This window comes from Macaca mulatta, chromosome 17 (genome assembly GCF_049350105.2).
Source record: "Macaca mulatta isolate MMU2019108-1 chromosome 17, T2T-MMU8v2.0, whole genome shotgun sequence".
Lineage (NCBI taxonomy): Eukaryota > Metazoa > Chordata > Mammalia > Primates > Cercopithecidae > Macaca > Macaca mulatta.
This window is the reverse complement of record NC_133422.1, coordinates 8,165,881-8,185,892: the sequence shown is the minus strand read 5'-3', so window position 1 is coordinate 8,185,892 and position 20,012 is coordinate 8,165,881. Positions and strand designations below refer to the sequence as shown.

At 38.7% G+C, this 20,012-nt stretch overlaps 1 protein-coding gene and 2 long non-coding RNA genes across 13 annotated transcripts in view; 2 read left to right on the top strand and 1 right to left on the bottom strand.

Annotated features, from left to right (window-relative positions):
* PAN3 (poly(A) specific ribonuclease subunit PAN3) overlaps window positions 1–20,012 on the bottom strand; it is a 159,186-nt gene that overhangs the window by 95,265 nt on the left and 43,909 nt on the right. For 8 of the 11 annotated variants that reach the window (XR_013407810.1, XR_013407808.1, XR_013407812.1 and 5 more), the window contains one exon: window positions 5,116–5,277. The exons of the other annotated variants lie outside the window; for them this stretch is intronic. Coding sequence is in view for 3 of the 8 variants with exons in the window: in XM_001097210.5 (XP_001097210.5) it covers window positions 5,116–5,277 (162 nt within the window). In the remaining 5 variants the exon portion in view is untranslated. The remainder of the gene's footprint in view (window positions 1–5,115; window positions 5,278–20,012) is intronic. 11 annotated transcript variants of the gene reach the window in all.
* On the top strand, window positions 8,196–12,913 carry LOC144336221 (uncharacterized). Its single transcript, XR_013407825.1, has 2 exons — window positions 8,196–8,258; window positions 10,335–12,913. It is a non-coding gene; the product is annotated as an uncharacterized LOC144336221 (long non-coding RNA).
* On the top strand, window positions 13,823–19,546 carry LOC144336214 (uncharacterized). Its single transcript, XR_013407818.1, has 3 exons — window positions 13,823–14,027; window positions 14,686–15,250; window positions 19,440–19,546. It is a non-coding gene; the product is annotated as an uncharacterized LOC144336214 (long non-coding RNA).

Here is a 20,012-nt window from a genome sequence, read left to right as displayed (position 1 = left end):
TCCAGGGGAGAAAAAAAAAGTAAGTGGTAGAATCAAAGAGATGACAGGGAAGGAATATTTAGTCTCAGAGACCAGGAAGATAATACCATAAACTGAAGAAGGAGTATAAGAGAAACATACGAGAAGCAGTAAATCTGGAAAACCAAAAATTAAACCATGTTTCTAGACTTTCCAGAGATGTAGGGAGAGTGGCATATTTACCCTATGCAAAGATATCAGAGGCACAAAAAATCTGGGCCTTGAACTCATAAGACAATTCTAAAAGTAACATTTCAGAATCAATGGCATATAAGAAAAAGCAAAGAACAAGTGAACCAAGAACAGGAGCTCACAAGGAGCCAGGGATGAAACAAAGAGTGAAAAGTCCAAAGAGAGGCAGTTGTGGCTGTTTATGCCTATAATCCCAGTACTTTGGGAGGCTGAGGTGGAAGGATCAGTTGAGGCCAGGAGTTTGAAATCAACCTAAGCAACATAGTGAGACCCCCCACCTCTTAAAATAATATATATATATAATTATTATTATTATTATTATTTTGAGATGGAGTCTCACTCTGTTGCCCAGGCTGGAGTGCAGTGGCACAATCTCGGTTCACTGCAAGCTCCACCTCCCAGGTTCACGCCATTCTCCTGCCTCAGCCTCCCGAACAGCTGGGACTACAGGCACACTCCACCACGCCCAGCTAATTTTTTTGTATTAAAAAAAATTTTTTTAAATTAAAAAGTACAAAGAGAAAGAAATGTCATGGCCAGTACAGTGGTTCACACCTGTAATCCTAACACTTTGGGGGGCCAAGGCAGGAGGATAGCTTGAGCCCAGGAGTTCGAGACCAGCCTGAGCAACATGGCAAGACCCCATCTTTACAAAAAGTAAAAAAAAAAAAAAAAAAAAAAAAAAAATTAGCTGGGTGTGGTGATATGTGCCTGTACTCCCAGCTACTGGGGAGACTGAGACAGGAGGATCGCTTGAGCACAGAAGGTCAAGACTATGAGGTAAGCCATGATCGCATTACTGCACTCCAGCCTGGGTGACAGAGAGAGACCCTGTCTCAAAAAGAAAAAAAAAAAAAACAAAAAAACAGAGAGAGTTTCATGATTTAAAAAAAAAAAAGTAGCCAGCAATATTAAGTGCTCAATAAAACTGCTGGATTTGGCAATTATGGAGATCCCTGGAAAACTCTGAGAACAGTTTCAATAAAATTTTGGTAACACCAGTTTGCAGACATTTAAGGAGTAAATGGGTGGTAAGGAAATTTAGAGAAAAGAGTAGAAACTATTCCAAAGGTTCCCAACTGGGGACTTTACAAACATATTAACGGAGATCAGATGGGTCTTATCAATATTTCAAACAGCCATATGAAGAATAAATTTACCCTCTACAAACCTACAAATGATTAAGAAAAATTTTAAGCTTCTCTGTTTCTCTAATTAGCAGCTCCACACATGTATTTTTCAAATGTATCACCATTTAATAAATGCCATGTTTGGCAGACAGGCTCCTTCATATCATAAAATCTTTGGTAAAAAATGAGCTAAAAGATTACTAAGTAATAAAGGGTAGGGAATCATGGGCCTCTTGAAAGAAATCCAGCACTGAAGAGAATAAATGCAATATGAATGACTGCATTCCAACAGAGCTCAGAAACTCGGACAAAGGTTTTAAGTTTCTTGTTAGGTGGTTTGCTGGTTTTCCTTTGTTTTCAGAAGCAGAAAAAAGACCAAGACGTTAGGTCAAGATTAAGAAATGAACATAAAGAAATGTTTAAAGTTCCAGAAAGAAAAGTAGCTAAATGGCACCGAGGAGAAAGATGAAGCACGAGGAAAACTGACAGAGCTTACAAATGCTGCAGCGTCATGTGTAAGTTCCAGCCTGTGTCTAGACAAATATGGATGCATTCTCATCCTCAAAAAAAGCTGTCCTGCAGAAATTCAGTTAACCAGTTAGATAAGTAAACCAACTGTAGCTACTAGAGCTACAGCACATAGAAGTAAAGAGATTCTGAGTCTGACAAACATGGGACTCAAATTTCTGTTCCTCTACTAACTGTTTAACCTTAAAGCTACTTAGCTTCTCTGAAGATGTTTCTTCATCTAGCAGTAACATCTACCCCATAAGCTATTAGCAATACCAAAAGACAATACATGTAAAGAGCTTAGCACAGTGCCTGGCACAAGACAACCATTTAAGAAACACAGCCATAATTGTTATCATAAAAGATGTTAAAACATTTTTCTGACCCTAGGATTGAGAGGACCTAAGATTTAAGGAAACAAATGGAATGGGAAAGATGAATATGCTCCTGACAAAATTCTTTAAACTAATATATGTCGAAAACACAAAACGATATTAAAAATAATTTCTAATCACACAAAAGGAAAAAAATGATATGGAATTGATTTATGTTTTTTTCTCTTACAAGAAAAAGATAAAAACTCCAATACAAAAATATGGATCAACATACTCTTAGCTTTGTATAAACTATTCCAGACTCCACAGTTTAGGAATCCACACAGACAGTAATGGAGACGAGATGGGTATTTTTCAGTACTTCAACATGTGCCTGGTAAAGTGAAGCATTTTAGAGACTGTAAAGTTCTAAATTTGGGGTACAGCATTCCTTATGTCCTTAAAAGAAAAGAACTACCTGAAGTATAAAATAACAGTATTTGAAAGATTCGGATAACACCAATTCAATATTGCACACATTAATGCAAATCTATTACCATTTTAATTATAAATAAAACATAACTATAACCAACCTAAAGATTTTTCAAGCTATTCTAAAAAACAAAGTACCTCGGCCGGGCGCGGTGGCTCAAGCCTGTAATCCCAGCACTTTGGGAGGCCGAGATGGGCGGATCACGAGGTCAGGAGATCGAGACCATCCTGGCTAGCACGGTGAAACCCCATCTCTACTAAAAAACACAAAAAACTAGCTGGGCGAGGTGGCGGGCGCCTGTAGTCCCAGCTACTCGGGAGGCTGAGGCAGGAGAATGGCATAAACCTGGGAGGTGGAGCTTGCAGTGAGCTGAGATCCCGCCACTGCACTCCAGCCTGGGCGACAGAGCGAGACTCCGTCTCAAAAAAAAAAAAAAAAAAAAAAACCAAAAAAAAAAACCAAAAAAAAAACAAAGTACCTCAGAACTGCCACCAGGATAATGGGGGCAGTTGTGGAGAGGTCGAGTGGCTACACCTCTGCATTGGTAAGTATTTCACCCCCACAACCTACAAGTAATTCCAGTTTCACTTGTATCTGCTCTTAAATAGTTGGAGTCCAATTTTTTTTTCAGACCTTCTTTTTTAAACTAAAAAATAATTGTAACAACCCATATCAAAAATCTCTCCACTACTGATATCAAAGACAAGCAAATTCAGTTAAAAAAAACTATATTGTTATTCATAATTGACATAGTCAAAACTTTCCAATGAAATCTGAAGCATATGGTTGCATGAAACTCCCACCTTTTCTTATCTTTAGAAAATATTACCAAAATATCAGTTGGAGCAAATACCATATTTTGCAATATTTACTTTTGGAATAATTTATTTATTCCTATGCCCAAGGCAATACAGATACTACTAATGTATCAATGTTAAACAGAACAAAATACTGTGAACCTATTTATAATATAAGGTTGGAAACAGAAACAAAACCAAGTTGTTACCTTTGTTACATCTTTTCTGTGTATGGTATGTACATGTGGGATTATAAGCTTTGCCTCGGGATATATTTTAAATGCAAGTTTGGGAGGAAAGACATTCTACCTTTGGCTAAATTGAAATTTGGTTAATAAAACTATATTACAGAATGATTATCAATTTTTCAAAAATGGGAATACAATTATAATCCATATTAAAATGGCATATAAATTTTTTGTTGGTACTTCAAAATCTTATATAGAAGCTACCTGAGTTATAAATTTTCATTTGCATTATTCAATATTGACAATAAAGGTAGAGTCAAAGATGGAATGTATTTGTAATGACTCTATGACAACATACTACTGAAGTTAGTTTTAGAGCAACTCTTAACAAGTTTGTTTACATATAATTTTTGTTTCCCAGTAAAAATGTTAAAAAGACAACATATGAAGCATCTTGTTCTTCAGATTCCAAATAAATGTGACTCTGTAATAAATTTTATATGACTTTTTTTTTTTTTTTTTGAGACAGAGTCTCGCTCTGTTGCCCAGGCTGCAGTGGGTGCAATGGTGCAGTCTTGGCTTGCTGCAACCTCTGCCTCCTGGGTTCAAGCTATTCTCCTGCCTCGGCCTCCCAAGTAGCTGGGATTACAGGCACTCGTCACCACGCCTGGCTAAAAAAATTTTTTTTTCTTTTGTATATTTGTGGAGACGGGGTTTCACCATGTTGGCCAGGCTGGTCTTGAACTCCTGACCTCAGGTGATACACCTCCCCCGGCCTCCCAAAATGCTGGGATTACAGGCGTGCACCATCATGCCCGGCCTTATATGACTCTTGAATGTAGTCCTATCCTGAATAACTCTTGGGTATTAAAAATAATTGAACTCAAGTATTAATAAAATTGAAAAAGGGAAAACTAAATTTAATTAAAAATAGCAAAATAATCGGCCAGGAGTGGTGGCTCATGCCTGTAATCCCAGCATTTTCGGAGGCCACGGCAGGCAGATCACCTGAGGTCAGGAGTTCGAGAACAGCCTGGCCAACATGGCGAGACCCCATCTCTACTAAAATTACAAAAAATTAGCCAGGCGTGGTGGTGTGTACCTGCAGTCCCAGCTACTTGAGAGGCTGAGGCACGATATCTTGAACCTGGGAGGCGGAGGATGCAGGGAACTGAGATGGTGTCACTGCCCTCCAGCCTCAGGCACAGAGCGAGACTCTGTCTCAAAAAACAAAAAACAAACAAACAAAAAAGTAAAATATTCTACAAAGAGGAAAAGCTCAAAAAGCCACCAAGAAAAAATCATTTAGTTGGTTAAGGGGTCACTAACCTTATACTCTGATTAGAAATTTTTTAAATTACCTAAGTATATCAGCTAAGTCATCCAATCCTTTCACACCCACCACCCCAAACAGACACAGAAAGTAGCCAAGATATTCACTTTCAAGAAATGTCTAATAAAAATTATTTTTACCTGTAAATTGTTTTCTGTGACTCTGTTCCACCAAACCATATTGATGGGTACTCCTGATTTACACCTGTCAGCAAGGCAGCCAATAGGGTTCTTTGCTTTTCGTGCCTTTGATCCCATCGGAACTAGCCTCTCCTCCAGCATCCCCAGGCGATACTTCCTTGGCTAGGAAAAAGAAGGAAAGAAACCAGGCCACTCCTAACATCCCCCACACTAATCTAAACTAACATAACTAACATATAGAGGATACTGGGAATGGTGGGATAGGAAACAAGTTTCTAAAACACTCCTTCTAATATCCTTACCACCACCCACCATCTCCCACCCCAGTATCAAACCCGCATCTCCAAAATAACCCACAGTCCTAATGGGCTAAAGAATATTATATAAAGCAACAAATGTTTTTAGAAAAATACATTTTAATCTGATTGTATACAACTTTACTTAATGAACAGAAATTCAACTTATCAGCCAAGAAAAATGCTTTGCAAAATTTTTTCTACTGTCACTTACCTATTCTCACTGCAATACAAAGAAATGGTTTCAAGGGTACAGAATATAGATTTTTTTTTTTAAGTTCACCAAACTACAACTTTTTCAGCTCCCCATCTTGTTACTTTATTTCCTACTGAGAACTAATCCACTTTTTAAAAAGCAGTTGATTCCTAATAAATTGATTTTTTTAAAATTTTAATTCTATGCACATTAGACTTGAATATAAGTCACTCTATCTTAAATAGGCATTCAACCTAAAGTATTCAATGAAAAAAAAACACTCAGACTAAAAAACAACAACAACAAAACAATAACACAAATTTAACTGGTCTTTTAAATCTCAATAATATGAACAGACTGATAATGAATAAATTATTCAATAACATCATAAATTATTTGCCTAACATTGTAAGAAAATTAATAAACCATCTTAATAGTGGTTAGCAGGACTTTCGTTCATGAAAATTAGTGATTGTTTCCACCATTTTACTTCTCTTAATTACAGCAAATATGCACTACACTGTATCTTAAGGAAAATTTATATATATTTTTTTCCCTTCAGAAAATACTAACTCATGCTTGGGAAGGTAACTAATTTAAACTCTGAAATAAGAAAATATATGTTGACTCATTGCTCTGTCATGAGGTATAAGACTGCTGAAACAAAGAGTTAAAATTAAGTTTCTTCAAAAAAAGATGCTGGTCAGGCATGGTGGCTCATGCCCGTAATCCCGGCACTTCAAAGGCTGAGGCACAAGGATCACTTGAGCCCAGGAGCTCCACAACAGCCCAGGCAGCATTGCAAGACCCTGTCTCTATTTAAAAAAAAAAAAAAAAATAGCCAGTCAAATATATTAATTATGTTTTCTAGTATAAAGAGAACCAATTTGAAGAAGACATAATTTCCAAACTTCAAAAGTCTTGCAAATAATGCCTATGTGAATTATTCCATGCAAATTAGATTATCCATTCCACAAGTATGCACCTGCTATATTGTCTTTGATTTAAAGGGGACAAGGCCGGGCGCAGCGGCTCATGCCTATAATCCCAGCACTTTGGGAGGCCGAGGTGGTGGATTACTTGAGGTCAGGAGTTCAAGACCAGCCTAGCCAACATGGTGAAACCTCATCTTTACTAAAAGTACAAAAATTAGCCAAGCATATGTCTGTAATCCCAGCTACTAGGGAGACTGAGGCAGAAAAATCACTCGAACCTGGGAGGCAAAGGTTGCAATAAGCCGAGATCATGCCACTGCACTCCAGCCTGGGCCACAGAGTGAGACTCCGTCTCAAATTTAAAAAAAAAAAAAAAAAAAAAAAAAACAAGGACAAAAATAACTAAACTTGCACTGAAAAAAGTAACTGGATTGCCTACCTACTCAATAAATAAGGCAGTGGACAGAGTTTTATTTGTTTTTGCTTTCTGAGACAGTGTCTCATTCTGTCACCCAGGATGGAATGCAGTGGTGCAATCACAGCTCAGTGGCAACCTCTGCTTCGGGGGCTCAAGCGACCCTCCCTCCTCAACCTCCCAAGTAGCCAGGACTACAGGCATGCGCCACCATGCCAGGCTAATTTTTGTATTTTTAGTAGAGATGGGGTTTCACCGTGTTGCCTAGGCTGGTCTCGAACTCCTGGACTCAAGCCATCCACCACCTCCCAAAGTGCTGAGGTTACAGGCATGAGCCACCACGTCAGCCCAGTGGACACAGTTTTTTATGAGACTAACATACTTCCACCTTTATGCAATCTTGAACCAATCTAGTTATTCTCTATGTCTATAGCATAGCGAACATTTTTTCTTTTTATTTGCTATCATACTTTACAAAAGCCACAGAGGGAACTTCTGTGAATGAGAATAAGTATGTACCCTAGTGATTCATGCCACGGAACCACATTATAAGCGGAAGAATTTTAAAGCAAGTTATTTCTAGTAACTTAATTCCTTGGAAAGAGTATAAGAATTAAATTGTACATTTTTGTGTTCAAATAGAAAACTACAAGGCTTTGACATACAGTAAGAATAACATAACCCTAATTAGACATTCACTACTTTAAAATTTATATTTGGCCAGGAACAGTGGCTCACGCCTGTAATCCTAGCACCTTGGGAGGCGGAGATGGGCAGATTGCCTGAGCTCAGGAGTTCAAGACCAGCCTGGGCAACACGGTGGAACACCGTCTGCACTAAAATACAAAAGAAATTAGCCGTGCGTAGCGGTGTGCACCTACAGTCCCAACTACTTGGGAGGCTGAGGCAGGAGAACTGCTTGAACTCGGAAAGCAGAGGTTGCAGTGAGCCAAGATCACGCCACTGCACTCCAGCCTGGGCAACAGAGCAAGACTCCATCTCTACCAAACAAAAAAAATATATATATATACACACACATATATATGAAAATTTCTGAGCTAAAGATTAACCTTGTTCTATCAGGAAAGTTCAACATATCAAATGTTTACTTCATCAAAATCTCAGGTTGTCAAATGATTTATACATGGACACCTAAATTCCAGATCATATATCTGAATGCATGAAAATTATTTTAAAAGGTCTTCTGCAATTCAGATCCTTCACGAAATCAGATGTACTTTTTTTTTTTTTTTTTGAGAGAGTATCTCTTTTTTTTTTTAGACTCCATCGCCCAGGCTGGAGTGCAGTGGTGTAATCTCAGCTCACTGCAACCTCCGCCTTCCTAGTTCAGGCGATTCTCCTGCCTCAGCCTCCCAAGTAGTTGGGATTACAGCACCTGCCACCATGCCTGGCTAATTTTTCTATTTTTATTAGAGACGGGGTTTCACCATGTTGGCCAGGCTGGTCTCGAACTCCTAACCTCAGGTGATCCACCTGCCTCGGCCTCCCAAAGTGCTGGGATTACAGGCATGAGCCACCGCACTGGGCCTCAGATGTACTTTTGACACAGTTATTACAGTCAATGCAATTCACTTTCTATTCAGTAGCCCAGTAAACAACATTGGAAAAAAAAAAAAAAAGGTTGTTGTTCTTTGGTTTGTTTTTGTTTCTTGGGTTTTGTTTTTTTTAGTCAGGGTCTGACTCCCAGGCTGAAGTGCAGTGGTGCAATCTCAGGTCACTGCAACCTCTACCTCCCAGGCTCAAGGGATCCTCCCACCTCAGTCTCCGGAGAAGCTGGGACTACATGCATGTACCACTATGCCCAGCTAAATTTTGTATTTTTTGTAGAGATGGGGGTCTCTGTATGTTGCCCAAGCTGGTCTCAAACTCCTGGGCTCCAATGATCCACCTGCCTTGGCCTCCCAAAGTGCTGGGATTACAGGTGTGAACCACGTGCCCATTCCCAAAAATGGTTTTAAAAACATCTGATGTATCATCCTCCCTCCTTAACTGCACTCATTAAATAATTAACGTTTCTTCATTTCAAAAAGGGAATTCATCACTCCTCTCCTTCCACTCCATGTCCCAAAACCCTTAACTAGCCTAAAGCCTCTCCTCTTAGGTAGATGAGATCTCTAAACATATGCCATTATAAACCCTAAATTTTTTGAATAAATAGCCAGAGATTAAACTCTAATCCAAAAGTAAAATCTTCTCTGTGTAACTAAATGAAAAGATACTAAGGCAAGCTTGTCCAACCAGAGGCCCAGGATGACTCTGAATGCGGCCCAACAAGAATTTGTAAACTTTCTTGAAACATTATGAGATTATTTTGCCATTTTTTTAAAAGCTCATCAGCTATCATTAGTGTCAGTGTATTTTATGTGTGACTCAAGACAATTCTTCCAATGTGGCCCAAGGAAGCTAAAAAATTGGACACCCTCGCCCTAAGGTATCAATACTATTTAATGTACCATTATAAGCAACAGAATACAAAATAACATCTGAAAAGAGATGGCAGCAATGTAAAACATTATGGTGAGGCAAAAGATTATACAGAAAGGTTTCATTGCATAGAACATAAATTATAACAATATTTCATCTATAAGCTAACTTCCAAATTACTAATTACTCCTTGAAGAAAAAATGCACTTTCAAGTAAACATCTGAGAACCTACTTTGTATCAGGAACTCTTCTAAGTATTTGGAATACAATACACACCTTTGGCTTGAAGACAGAATACAGGCTAGGATATAACAGAAATGTAAACAAATCATAACCCACTGTGATATAATAATGCATAAGTAATCACGTACGAATAGAGCAGAAACAAAGGTGGCTTCACAGAGAAAGTGAACACCCGAGTCAAGTTCTGAAGGAAAAACAAATGTGCCTAGATAGGAAAATATGACAGATGGAAGTATGTAGTATAGGCTAGGGGAAAAGTATGTATAGAGACATGGTAGTGTTTAGAGCAAATCACAAGTATTCAGTTCACCATTAGCAAAGGGTCAAGTTTGAGAACAAAAGATGAAGCCTGAATACAATTTTTAAAAAGTATTGCTCAGGCACGGTGGCTCACGTCTGTAATCCCAGCTCTTTGGGAGGCTGAGGTGAACAGATCACGAGATCAGAAATTAGAGAACAGCCTGGCAAACATGGTGAAACCCCATCTCTACTAAAAATACAAAAATTAGCCGGGTGTAGTGGTGCGCGCCTGTAATCCCAGCTACTCAGGAGGCTGAGGCAGGAGAATCTCTTGAACCTAGGAGGCAGAGGCTGCAGTGAGCCAAGATGGCACCACTGCACTCCAGCCTGGGTGACAGAGTGAGACTCTGTCTCAAAACAAACAAACAAACAAAAAGTATTGTTTTAGTGCCAAGCACAATGGTTCATGCTTATAATCCCAGCACTTTGGGAGGCTGAGATAGGAGGACTGTTTGAGCCGAGTTCAAGATCAGCCTGGGCAACACAGTGGGACCTCATCTCTACAAAAAATGAAAAAAGGAGCCGGGCATGGTGGCCCATGGCTATAGTCCCAGCAACTTTGGAGGCTGAGGTGGGAGCATCACAAGCCCAGGAGGTCAAGGCTGCAGGGACATGTGGTCTCATGTCTCAAAAAAAATTGAAATAAAAATAAACAAGTAAATAAAAACATATTGTTTCCTATACTAAGGAATTTGAGGATCATTCCCTGGGCAAAGAAGAAATGACAAAATCAGATTTGCATTTTAGAAAGGAATGTCTGTGGCAGTGTGGAGGAAGAACTGGGGAAGAGGGAGTAAAAATGGAAATAGGTCGACAAATTGGTGGACTCTGGCAGTAGTCTAGGTTAGGGTTTCCCAACATCAGCACCACTGACTTTGGATAATTCTTTCTTGTGGGGGGCTGTCTTGTGCATTGTAGGATGTTTAGCAGCATCTCTGTCCTCCCACTAAATACCACTAAGCACCAACTACCCAGTTGTAACAACCAAAAATGTCTCCAGATATTACCAAATGTTCTCTGGGGGTAAAAAGACACAACTGCCCTGGCTACGAATCACTAGTCAAGAAAGAAGGAGATGAACTTGAGGCAATAATAACAGAAACAGAGAACTAGTGAAGGCTTACTTGTGGAAACATCTGGTAGGTTAAAAACAACTATTGGTGATTAATTGGAAGCAGGTGCTAAGGCAAAGGAAGAGTTTAAAGAGAAGATGAGAAAATAAACAGGGCAAACACAATTTTAAGGGAAATGTTTATTTACTATTTCAGTTCTTTAAGATCCAAGCCCCTCCTTCAGAGCAAACAAAAGCAACAACTCTTCTTCCCTTCCGAGCTTCTAGAAATCCTTACCTAGACCAACTTTTAAGAACACAGTGGTCCCCCAAAACAGGTAAATTCCCTTATCGATCCTCTATTCTTGATAGCCTGACCAGTTCCACCTTGCTGGTTATTATGAAATAAAACCATTTGAAAATGCCGTGTCCTATTGAACGTGTAAGTTAACATTGTACAACAAAATTCCCAATCCCCTTGATATGGTTTGGCTCTGTGCTCCCACCCAAATCTCATCTCAAATTATATTAATAATGCCCATGTGTTAAGGCAGTGACTAGATCATGGGAGTGGTTTCCCCTGTGCTATTCTTGTGATAGTGAGTGAGTTCTCACGAGATCTGATGGTTTTATAAACGTTTGACAGCTCCTCCTTCACACACGCTTCTCTCTCCTGCCACCCTGTGAAGAAGGTGCCTGCTTCCCCTTCCACCATGATTGTAAGTTTCCTGAGGCCTCTCAGCCATGTGGAACTGTGAGTCAATTAATCCTCTTTCCTTTATAAATTACCCAGTCTCGGGTATTTCTTTATAGCAGTGTCAAAATGGACTAATACACCCCTTTTCCCATGGTAAAACATCCAGCAGAGGCCAGGCACAGCAGCTCATACCTGTAATCCTAGCACTCTGGAAGGCCAAGGCAGGAGGACTGCTTGAGGCCAGGAGTTCAAGGACCAACCTGGGCACCATAGTGAGACCCACCCCATCTCTACCCCTCCTGCCCACTGCCAAAAATTTTTTTTAATAATCCAGGTGTGGTGGTGTGCCTGTAATTCCAGCTATTCAGGAGGCTGAAGTGACCAGGAATTCAAAGCTGCAGTAGGCTATGACTGTGCCACTGCACTCTAACCTGGCAATAGAGTGAGGCTCTATCTCAAAAAACAAACAAAATGGCCAGGTGAGGTGGCTCACACTTGTAATGCCAGCACTTTGGGAGGCTGACGCGGGCAGATCACTTGAGGTCAGGAGTTCCAGACCAGCCTGGCCAACATGGTGGAACCTTGTCTTTACTAAAAAATACAAAAATTAGCCAGGCGTGGTGGTATGCGCCTGTAATCCCAGCTACTCTGGAGGCTGAGGCAGGGGAATCACTTGAACCTGGGAGGCAGAGTTTGCAGTGAGTCGAGATTGTGCCACTGGACTCTAGCCTGGGTGATAAGAGCAAGACTGTCTCAAAAGTAAAATATCAAACCAAACAAACAAAAAAGCTCCAGGTTTGAATAAAAGTTTTCAAGAATAAGAAAAGGTTTGAAAATATATTCTAGAGTAGTACTTCTCAAACAATAGTGAACACAGAAATCTTCCAGGGATCTTGCTAAAATAAAAGATTCTGATTCGGTAGGCCTTAGAGCAAGGCCTAAGAATCTGTGTTTCTAAAGACGCTCCGAAGACTGCAAATGCTCCTGGTCTGGTGATCACACTTTGAGCACTAAAGTTTTTAATAACGTCAGAGAGAAGATCTGCAGAAGAAATAACTAGTGATACGAACAGAAATTGGAGCCACTCCCCAAAATGAAAAGGGGTAAAGGTTTAAAAATTCAACATCTCAAGTCCTTGTAGCTAGCTCCTTGCCCCTTTGGAGCTTGACCTCAACACTGAGAGCTTTTTTCGTTTGTTTGTTTTTGAGATGGAGTCTCACTCTGCCACCCCAGGCTAGAGTGCAGTGGTGAGATCTCAGCTCACTGCAACCTCCACCTCCTGGGTTCAAGCCATTCTCCTGGGTCAGCCTCCTGAGTAGCTGGGATTATAGAGGCCCACCACCACGCCTGGCTAATTTTTGTATTTTGAGTAGAGATAGGGTTTCACCATGTTGGCCAGGCTGGTCTTGAACTCCTGACCTCATGATCCACCCAGCTCAGCCTCCCAAAGTGCTGGGATTATAGGTGTGAGTCACCACGCCCAGCTAACACTGAGAGCTTTTAAGATCACTACTTGTAGCCCTCAAAGCCCTAGCTTTTCCAAAAACCTTTGCCCCATTTTATAAAAGCCAGTTCCAGTGGTTTAGGACTAAGGGAAGTCCACTCTCAATACAAGGGAGGTAAGCCTCTAGACTCACTATGTCAAAGGAAAGAACAGAAGGTAATTTTAGGACTGTTTTAGTTCTGAAGTCTAGATGCACATATGTATATTTTTCATTCCTTGATTTACTCAACATTTCAGTATAAACCTCTCTATCATTCTTAAAAATAAAATGATCAAGAAGATCTATTCTCTTCTCCCAAAAAGTTCAGAGTCCAGCTAAAATAACAATCTATAAATATCAGCACTTGTATAAAAAAATGTAGTTAAAGCTACCAAGTAACAGACCAATTTTCAGAGCATAACTCTTTTGGTAACTGCAAAACAGCACCATCTCCAAAATGCCTCACATTATCAGTCACACATTATTACATATCATGGTCTACTCATTAATAATAAACTAGAGAAAACTAATTGTTGGTTTAGGACAAAAAGTTTCCAATGCCTTGAATTATAAGAACCTCCTTTGAACATCAAAAATGTAATCACTGTATAGATAATCATTTCACTATTTACACTTTGAAACAATGTAATTTTTTTTTCTGTTTCTTCTTTTTTCTAGACAGTCTTGTTCTTTTGCCCAGGCTGGAACGCAGTGGCCCAACCATAGCTAATTGCAGCTTCAAACCCCTGAGCTCAAACGATCCTCCCACCTCAGTCTCCCACATAGCTGGCACTATAGGTGAACACCACCATGCTCCATTAACTTTTTAAAATTTTTTGTGGAGACCAGGTCTTGCTATATTGCCTAGGCTGGTCTCAAACACCTGGCCTCAAGTGATTAACCACCAATCATTAATGGTATACTTTGATATTTAATTCTTATAATTGCAGATATGCTAAAGTATCAGGATATTTAATGAAGAGAAGGAAGATCATTAGGAGTCACAGGAGGTTGTAAAAAAAAAAAATGCAGGCTTATTTTGAAATAAATATATAATAAATCCTAGGCCAGAGGTTTCTCAATCAATGTACCTAAGACCCTTAGGAGTGTCAGGAGATAGGCTGCTGAGTTGATGCTGTAAAAGATAATAAATTCATATATTCATTTAAGCAGTGTCTGAAAAGAGATATTTCACATTTGTATACTACTATTTTTCAAGTTTGTAAAGATGTTCTGATTAATAAAACATAAATCATTTTAAAGTGTCATTTAAGTCATTCATTGGGCCAGGTGAGGTGGCTCATGCCTGTAATCTCAGCACTTTGGGAGGCTGACATAGGAGGATCATTTGAGACCAGGAGTTCAAGACCAGCCTGGGCAACACAGTGAGACCCAGTCTCCACAGAACTTTAAAGCATTAGCTGGGCATGGTGGCATGTGCCTGTAGTCCCAGCTAAGTTGGGTGGATGAGACAGGAGGATCACTTGAAGTCGGAGTTTGAGACCAGCCTGGGCAACAGGGCAAGACATTGCCCCTCAAAAAATAAAAATAAGTATAAAATGAGAAAAATTATATCAAACACGGCTGAACACAATTTACATGTATAAACACATATACACAATTTGTAGCTTCTGATATGAGTCAGGTCATTGAGGGGGACAAACATTATCTACATAGTAATTTAAGGAAGTCTACAAAGCAGTCTTTACTTATGTTCTTAAAATCTCAGTGTTACAAACGGATTTTATGCTACCAAAAATAAAATCAGTTGGAAGATCTTGCTATGCAAGGGCACACTGAATTTCTAAAGAACTGGAACACCAACTGCAACTTCTTATATCCTTGTTCTTTAGACTGGAACCACAATACGTACCAGATACAAAGATATAAAATAGCATGCCAAAGTTATTAAAATATTTTGAGTGAAAGTAAGTTGTTGTATTTTTTGAGACAGGGTCTTGCTCTGTTTCCCAGGCTGGAGTGAAGTGGTGCAAACATAGCTCGCTGCAGCCTCAACCTCCTGGGCTTAGGTGATCCTCCCACCTCAGTCTCCCAAGTAGCTAGGACTACAGGTGTGCACCACCAAGTCAAGCTCATTTTTGTATTTTCTGTAGAGACATTGTTTCGCCATGTTGCCCAGGCTGGTCTCAAACTCCTGGGCTCGAGTTATCTACCCACCTCAGCCTCCCAAAGTGCTGGAATTAAAGGTGTGAGCCGTCTCGCGAGGGCTTTTTTCTTTTTAAACACGGGTCTTACCATGTTGCCCAGGCTAGTCTCAAGCAATCCTCTTACCTCATCTTCTCAAAGTGGTGGGATCACAGGCATGAGCCACCATGCCAGGCCAATTTTTTTTTTTTTAAACAAGAAAGTTATTTCCATGATAATCTATCAATTGTAATGAACATTAAAGTTTTCTATCAATTTCAGTCCCTTACCAAATGCATTCATTATATTAACAGTCTTGTTCTGTTGCCCAGGCTGGAACACAGTGGCCCGATCATAGCTCACTGTAGCTTCAAAACCCTGAACTCAAACCTCCCACCTCAGTCTCCCACGTAGCTGTCACTATGTAGCTGCCAGAATGTCTACTGGCTTGTTAACAAAAGGTTTCCATTTTATTCAACTTTTACGTGTACACTTTTTCAGAAATGAGTTTTATTATAATTGAATTTAAACAAAGATGGTAAATAATGAAAAGCAGTCTTGTGCATAATTAGATAAACTTTTAAACTGCAGATCATAATAGAAGACTATAACAATAACTACCATTTGACAAGTACAAGGCACTATAAACACTATCCATTAACGTATTTAATTCACATAATTCTGTGACATAGCGCCTATTTTATACCAACTTTACAGATGATAAAAGTAAGTCTGAGAGGAGGTTAAAATAACTTGCCTATTATCTCAAAATTAACATAAGGTCAGGTTCCAACACTTGTCCTCTTAACTATAACATCTCATCTCCAACTCAAAGAAATCAATTCCACATTCTGTAATATTCCTTAACACTTTACAATCTTAATGTCATTCTAGCTAAACCTAAGATAACCAAATACAAATACCCAAATGAATAAATCTTTTTATATTTAATTAGCATGGATGGAATCAATGAGAACAGATAAAGACTTTATTCAAATAACTAGAATTTAAAAGTTCTCCTTCCCCATTTTCAAAATACAAGGACAACAAATCTTGGGAATAAAACAGAGTTGGGGAAAACCACATGATTTTGGTAACCTTTAACTCGGAGCTTAGGCTAGCATGTTTGTGGATGAGAATTTTAAGTTCACCTTTACTAATTCATTCCGCAAAGCTACCTCCTAGGAAAATAGAGATGAGCTATCAATAATGCTAGACCCCTAAATATCAGCTATTAAACTTTGCAAATAGAATGACCAGAGTGTAAAGAAGCCAACCAGCTAACCTTAGAATGATCTACTAGTTTGTAGGTCCAAGTGGCAAATGCACCACGGTCTTACTTAAACTACCATTACTGTGTATAAGAACTCAAAATCTTCAAAGCTATATGATGAGTATAGCCAACAGTATTACAAACTGTACATAAAAGGCATACAAAAATTTCAGTTCATGTTTAAATATGAGAAAGCATCAAACACCATACTACCATACATACCTTTAAAAAAAGGCTTCCAAAACAAACTCACGAGAGCTCTTTTTAAAAATCAATCAACTGAACAAAATTATCCTACAATCATGAATTTGGAGGAAGCTTTCTTGATTCAACAAAAACAAATGGTCACTGCACACAAAGTGCCAATTAAAATAAAGTACAGGAAGTACATGGTTGAACCTCACACTTGTTAAAACAAAATTTAATCTGTTCTTTCCAAAGTACATCTTTATCTCAACCCAATCCTGGAAACTCAGCCACAAATACTCTTTACTTAGCAGGAAAGGAAAGTCAACTCTCAAAGTCTTTCTCTATAAGAACTATCATATTTTTAGCAAGTTTCAATCTAATGTTACTTGTATATTTTAAGAAAAGAAAAGACTGAGGCTGGAGATAACCAACAGGAAGAACATTCAAGCCTACCAGTTAAAAAGCAGAGAAAAGAGAGAACACACAGCCATTAACTAAGGGTAACTGATTACTGGAGATCATTCACAATAAAAATCACAGTGTATTCAAATTAATTATAAAAAACAATGATGGTCCTTTATATTCAAATTACTAACTCATTGGATCAGAGAGTTCCATGTTATTTTAACAAAAATTGGCTTAATATTTTTCTATTTTAAACATAGTATGACAGAAACAGAGTAAGCATGACATTTCAACACTGACAGCATAAATTACTTGTGAAATTCAAGACCAACAACAAAATGGAGGGAGACTGTAACATCTGATAGAAGAGATTTACATCTCTAATGTACAAAGAGCTCTTAGAATAAACTTAAAAAACAGCCCAATAAGAAATGAGCAAAGGACATAAAATAACACCAATGACCAATAAACATAAAAGAGAAGTCTACACCACCATCAAATTTAAACGAGGTTTTTTGCCTGTGAAATTACAAAAATATTAAAGATTTTTATAGCCCAGTGTTTTCAAGACTATAGAAAAACCAGCCCCTATTAGTTGGAATATAATTTGTGCTGCATTTCTGAAAAGTTGTCTGTCAATTATAAAAAATTAAATTGTCTATTCTTGCCCCAGAAATCATTTTGACAGAAATTTACACTGAAAAAAATCACTTAAGAGGGAAAAGAAGCAGGCATAAGGTTAAATGATGTTTTATCTCCTCCTCTCCATATTACCAGTGGACTATTTTTCACCCTGAAGTAAACTCAGTCAACTTACCCTTCTCATATTGCCCTATGTAATTTATATTACTCTATGCAAATTACTTGATCTCTCAAACTTCCATTTCCCAAAACAGAAAAAAATAATCTCTCCCAAAGAACTGCTGACGTAACTAGATGATATGATAAAATATAAAACATTTAATTTATGAAATAATTATTTAGGTTTACCATATTATCTGGAACAAATACAGAAAATCATCATGCACATAAATAAAATCAAGTTTCTATCCGTCTGCAATTACACTGCAAGAAACCCCCGATGGATTTTCACATAATCTGGAGGACATGTTTGAGAAGCTAACAGGAAGAAGTTTCTGTGAGGAAGAAGGCAAAAAATTAATACTGGGGGAGGAGGGGGCCTGAACATCTCAAAGAAAAGGTAGACATCCTCAGAGCAGCTACAGAACCACACTTCCAGAGGACAATTGTAATATAGCCTGATTCAGAGTGAGTAGCCAGGGATACTTAATTCACAACAGTTAACAATTTCCAAGAAAAGTTCGAAATTTGACCAACACTATTTATTAGCTACTACCAATAGTAGTCACCACTTCTGTGCCAGGTAACACATCCCATTTAGTTCTCAAAACAACCTTACATAGTAGGTACCACATTCTCATCTTGCAAATGAAGAAACAAAAAGGTTTACTATGTTGAAGACACAAAGATAATCAGTGAAGCAATACAAATTCAATCCTGACTGCCTTGCATCTAACTCTAAACCCTAAAGCCTTAACCACTACTCAATACTGCCGTGTTATTACCATTCCTGCTGTTTGTTCTTTGAGAAATTAAAATTCTCCAAGAAGCTCTGAGTAAGCTATAAACAGGAACCACGCATGGGTGTCTTACCCACACCCCGAACTTGGACTCCAATAACTGTGTCAGTTTCCATAGGAAAACATATCTATCTCGAAGCCTAAAAGTTCACCTAAACCTGGCTTAGGCCGAGATGGCACACATTCCCTCCTCCATCTTGACAAGCGGAGGTGAATGAATGTTTAGTGACTTCAGAGCATAATAGTTGTGAGGACATTAATTTGGAATTCTCGCCACAATTTTCCAGAAACAATACTGAAAAATACTCAATGGGTAAAAGATACTGATGTGGCTTACTGGAAATCTACATACCAAGTAAGGCATTATTTCTTTGAGAACATACATAAAGAACCTAAAAACAGTTGTTTTACAGATTAAATTTAGATTGTAATCTCTTTTAAAATTTTGTTATCAGGCCGGGCGCGGTGGCTCAAGCCTGTAATCCCAGCACTTTGGGAGGCCGAGACGGGCGGATCACAAGGTCAGGAGATCGAGACCAGCCTGGCTAAATACGGTGAAACCCCGTCTCTACTAAAAAATACAAAAAACTAGCCGGGTGAGGTGGCGGGCGCCTGTAGTCCCAGCTACTCGGGAGGCTGAGGCAGGAGAATGGCATAGACCCGGGAGGCGGAGCTTGCAGTGAGCTGAGATGCGGCCACTGCACTCCAGCCTGGGCGACAGAGCGAGACTCTGTCTCAAAAAAAAAAAAAAAAATTTTTTGTTATCTTTCAATGTCTTCTCCATTTTCTCCTTTTCTTTTTTTTCCGACATAAATACTTGATTTAATATGCCAAAAAGGCCTAGCCTAACCATCAGCAGGATTAAGAAAAGATTTACATTCCAAATTATCTATGCTATACTCATACTAACTTCTCCAAATTTACTTTATCTTGCTCCATAAAAGAACTCTACCGTAAATATGCTCTAGTCTTTGTTATTCCATATTTTATTGCCCAGAGTAGAAATAATGTAAAAATTATCTTTCAAAGAAAGACTTTAGAATACAAATGCTGTAAGAAAACTTTTAAATGTCAAGTTAATCAGAAAACATAAAATATTTATCATCAGTAAGTTTTCTAAGAGAGATGGGTGCTCTTAAGATAAAGAACAGCACAAAAGGGAGACCCAATCTAGGTTCCAACAAAGAAGAAAGCAGAGAAAAGTACTGCTGGTGAATTTTT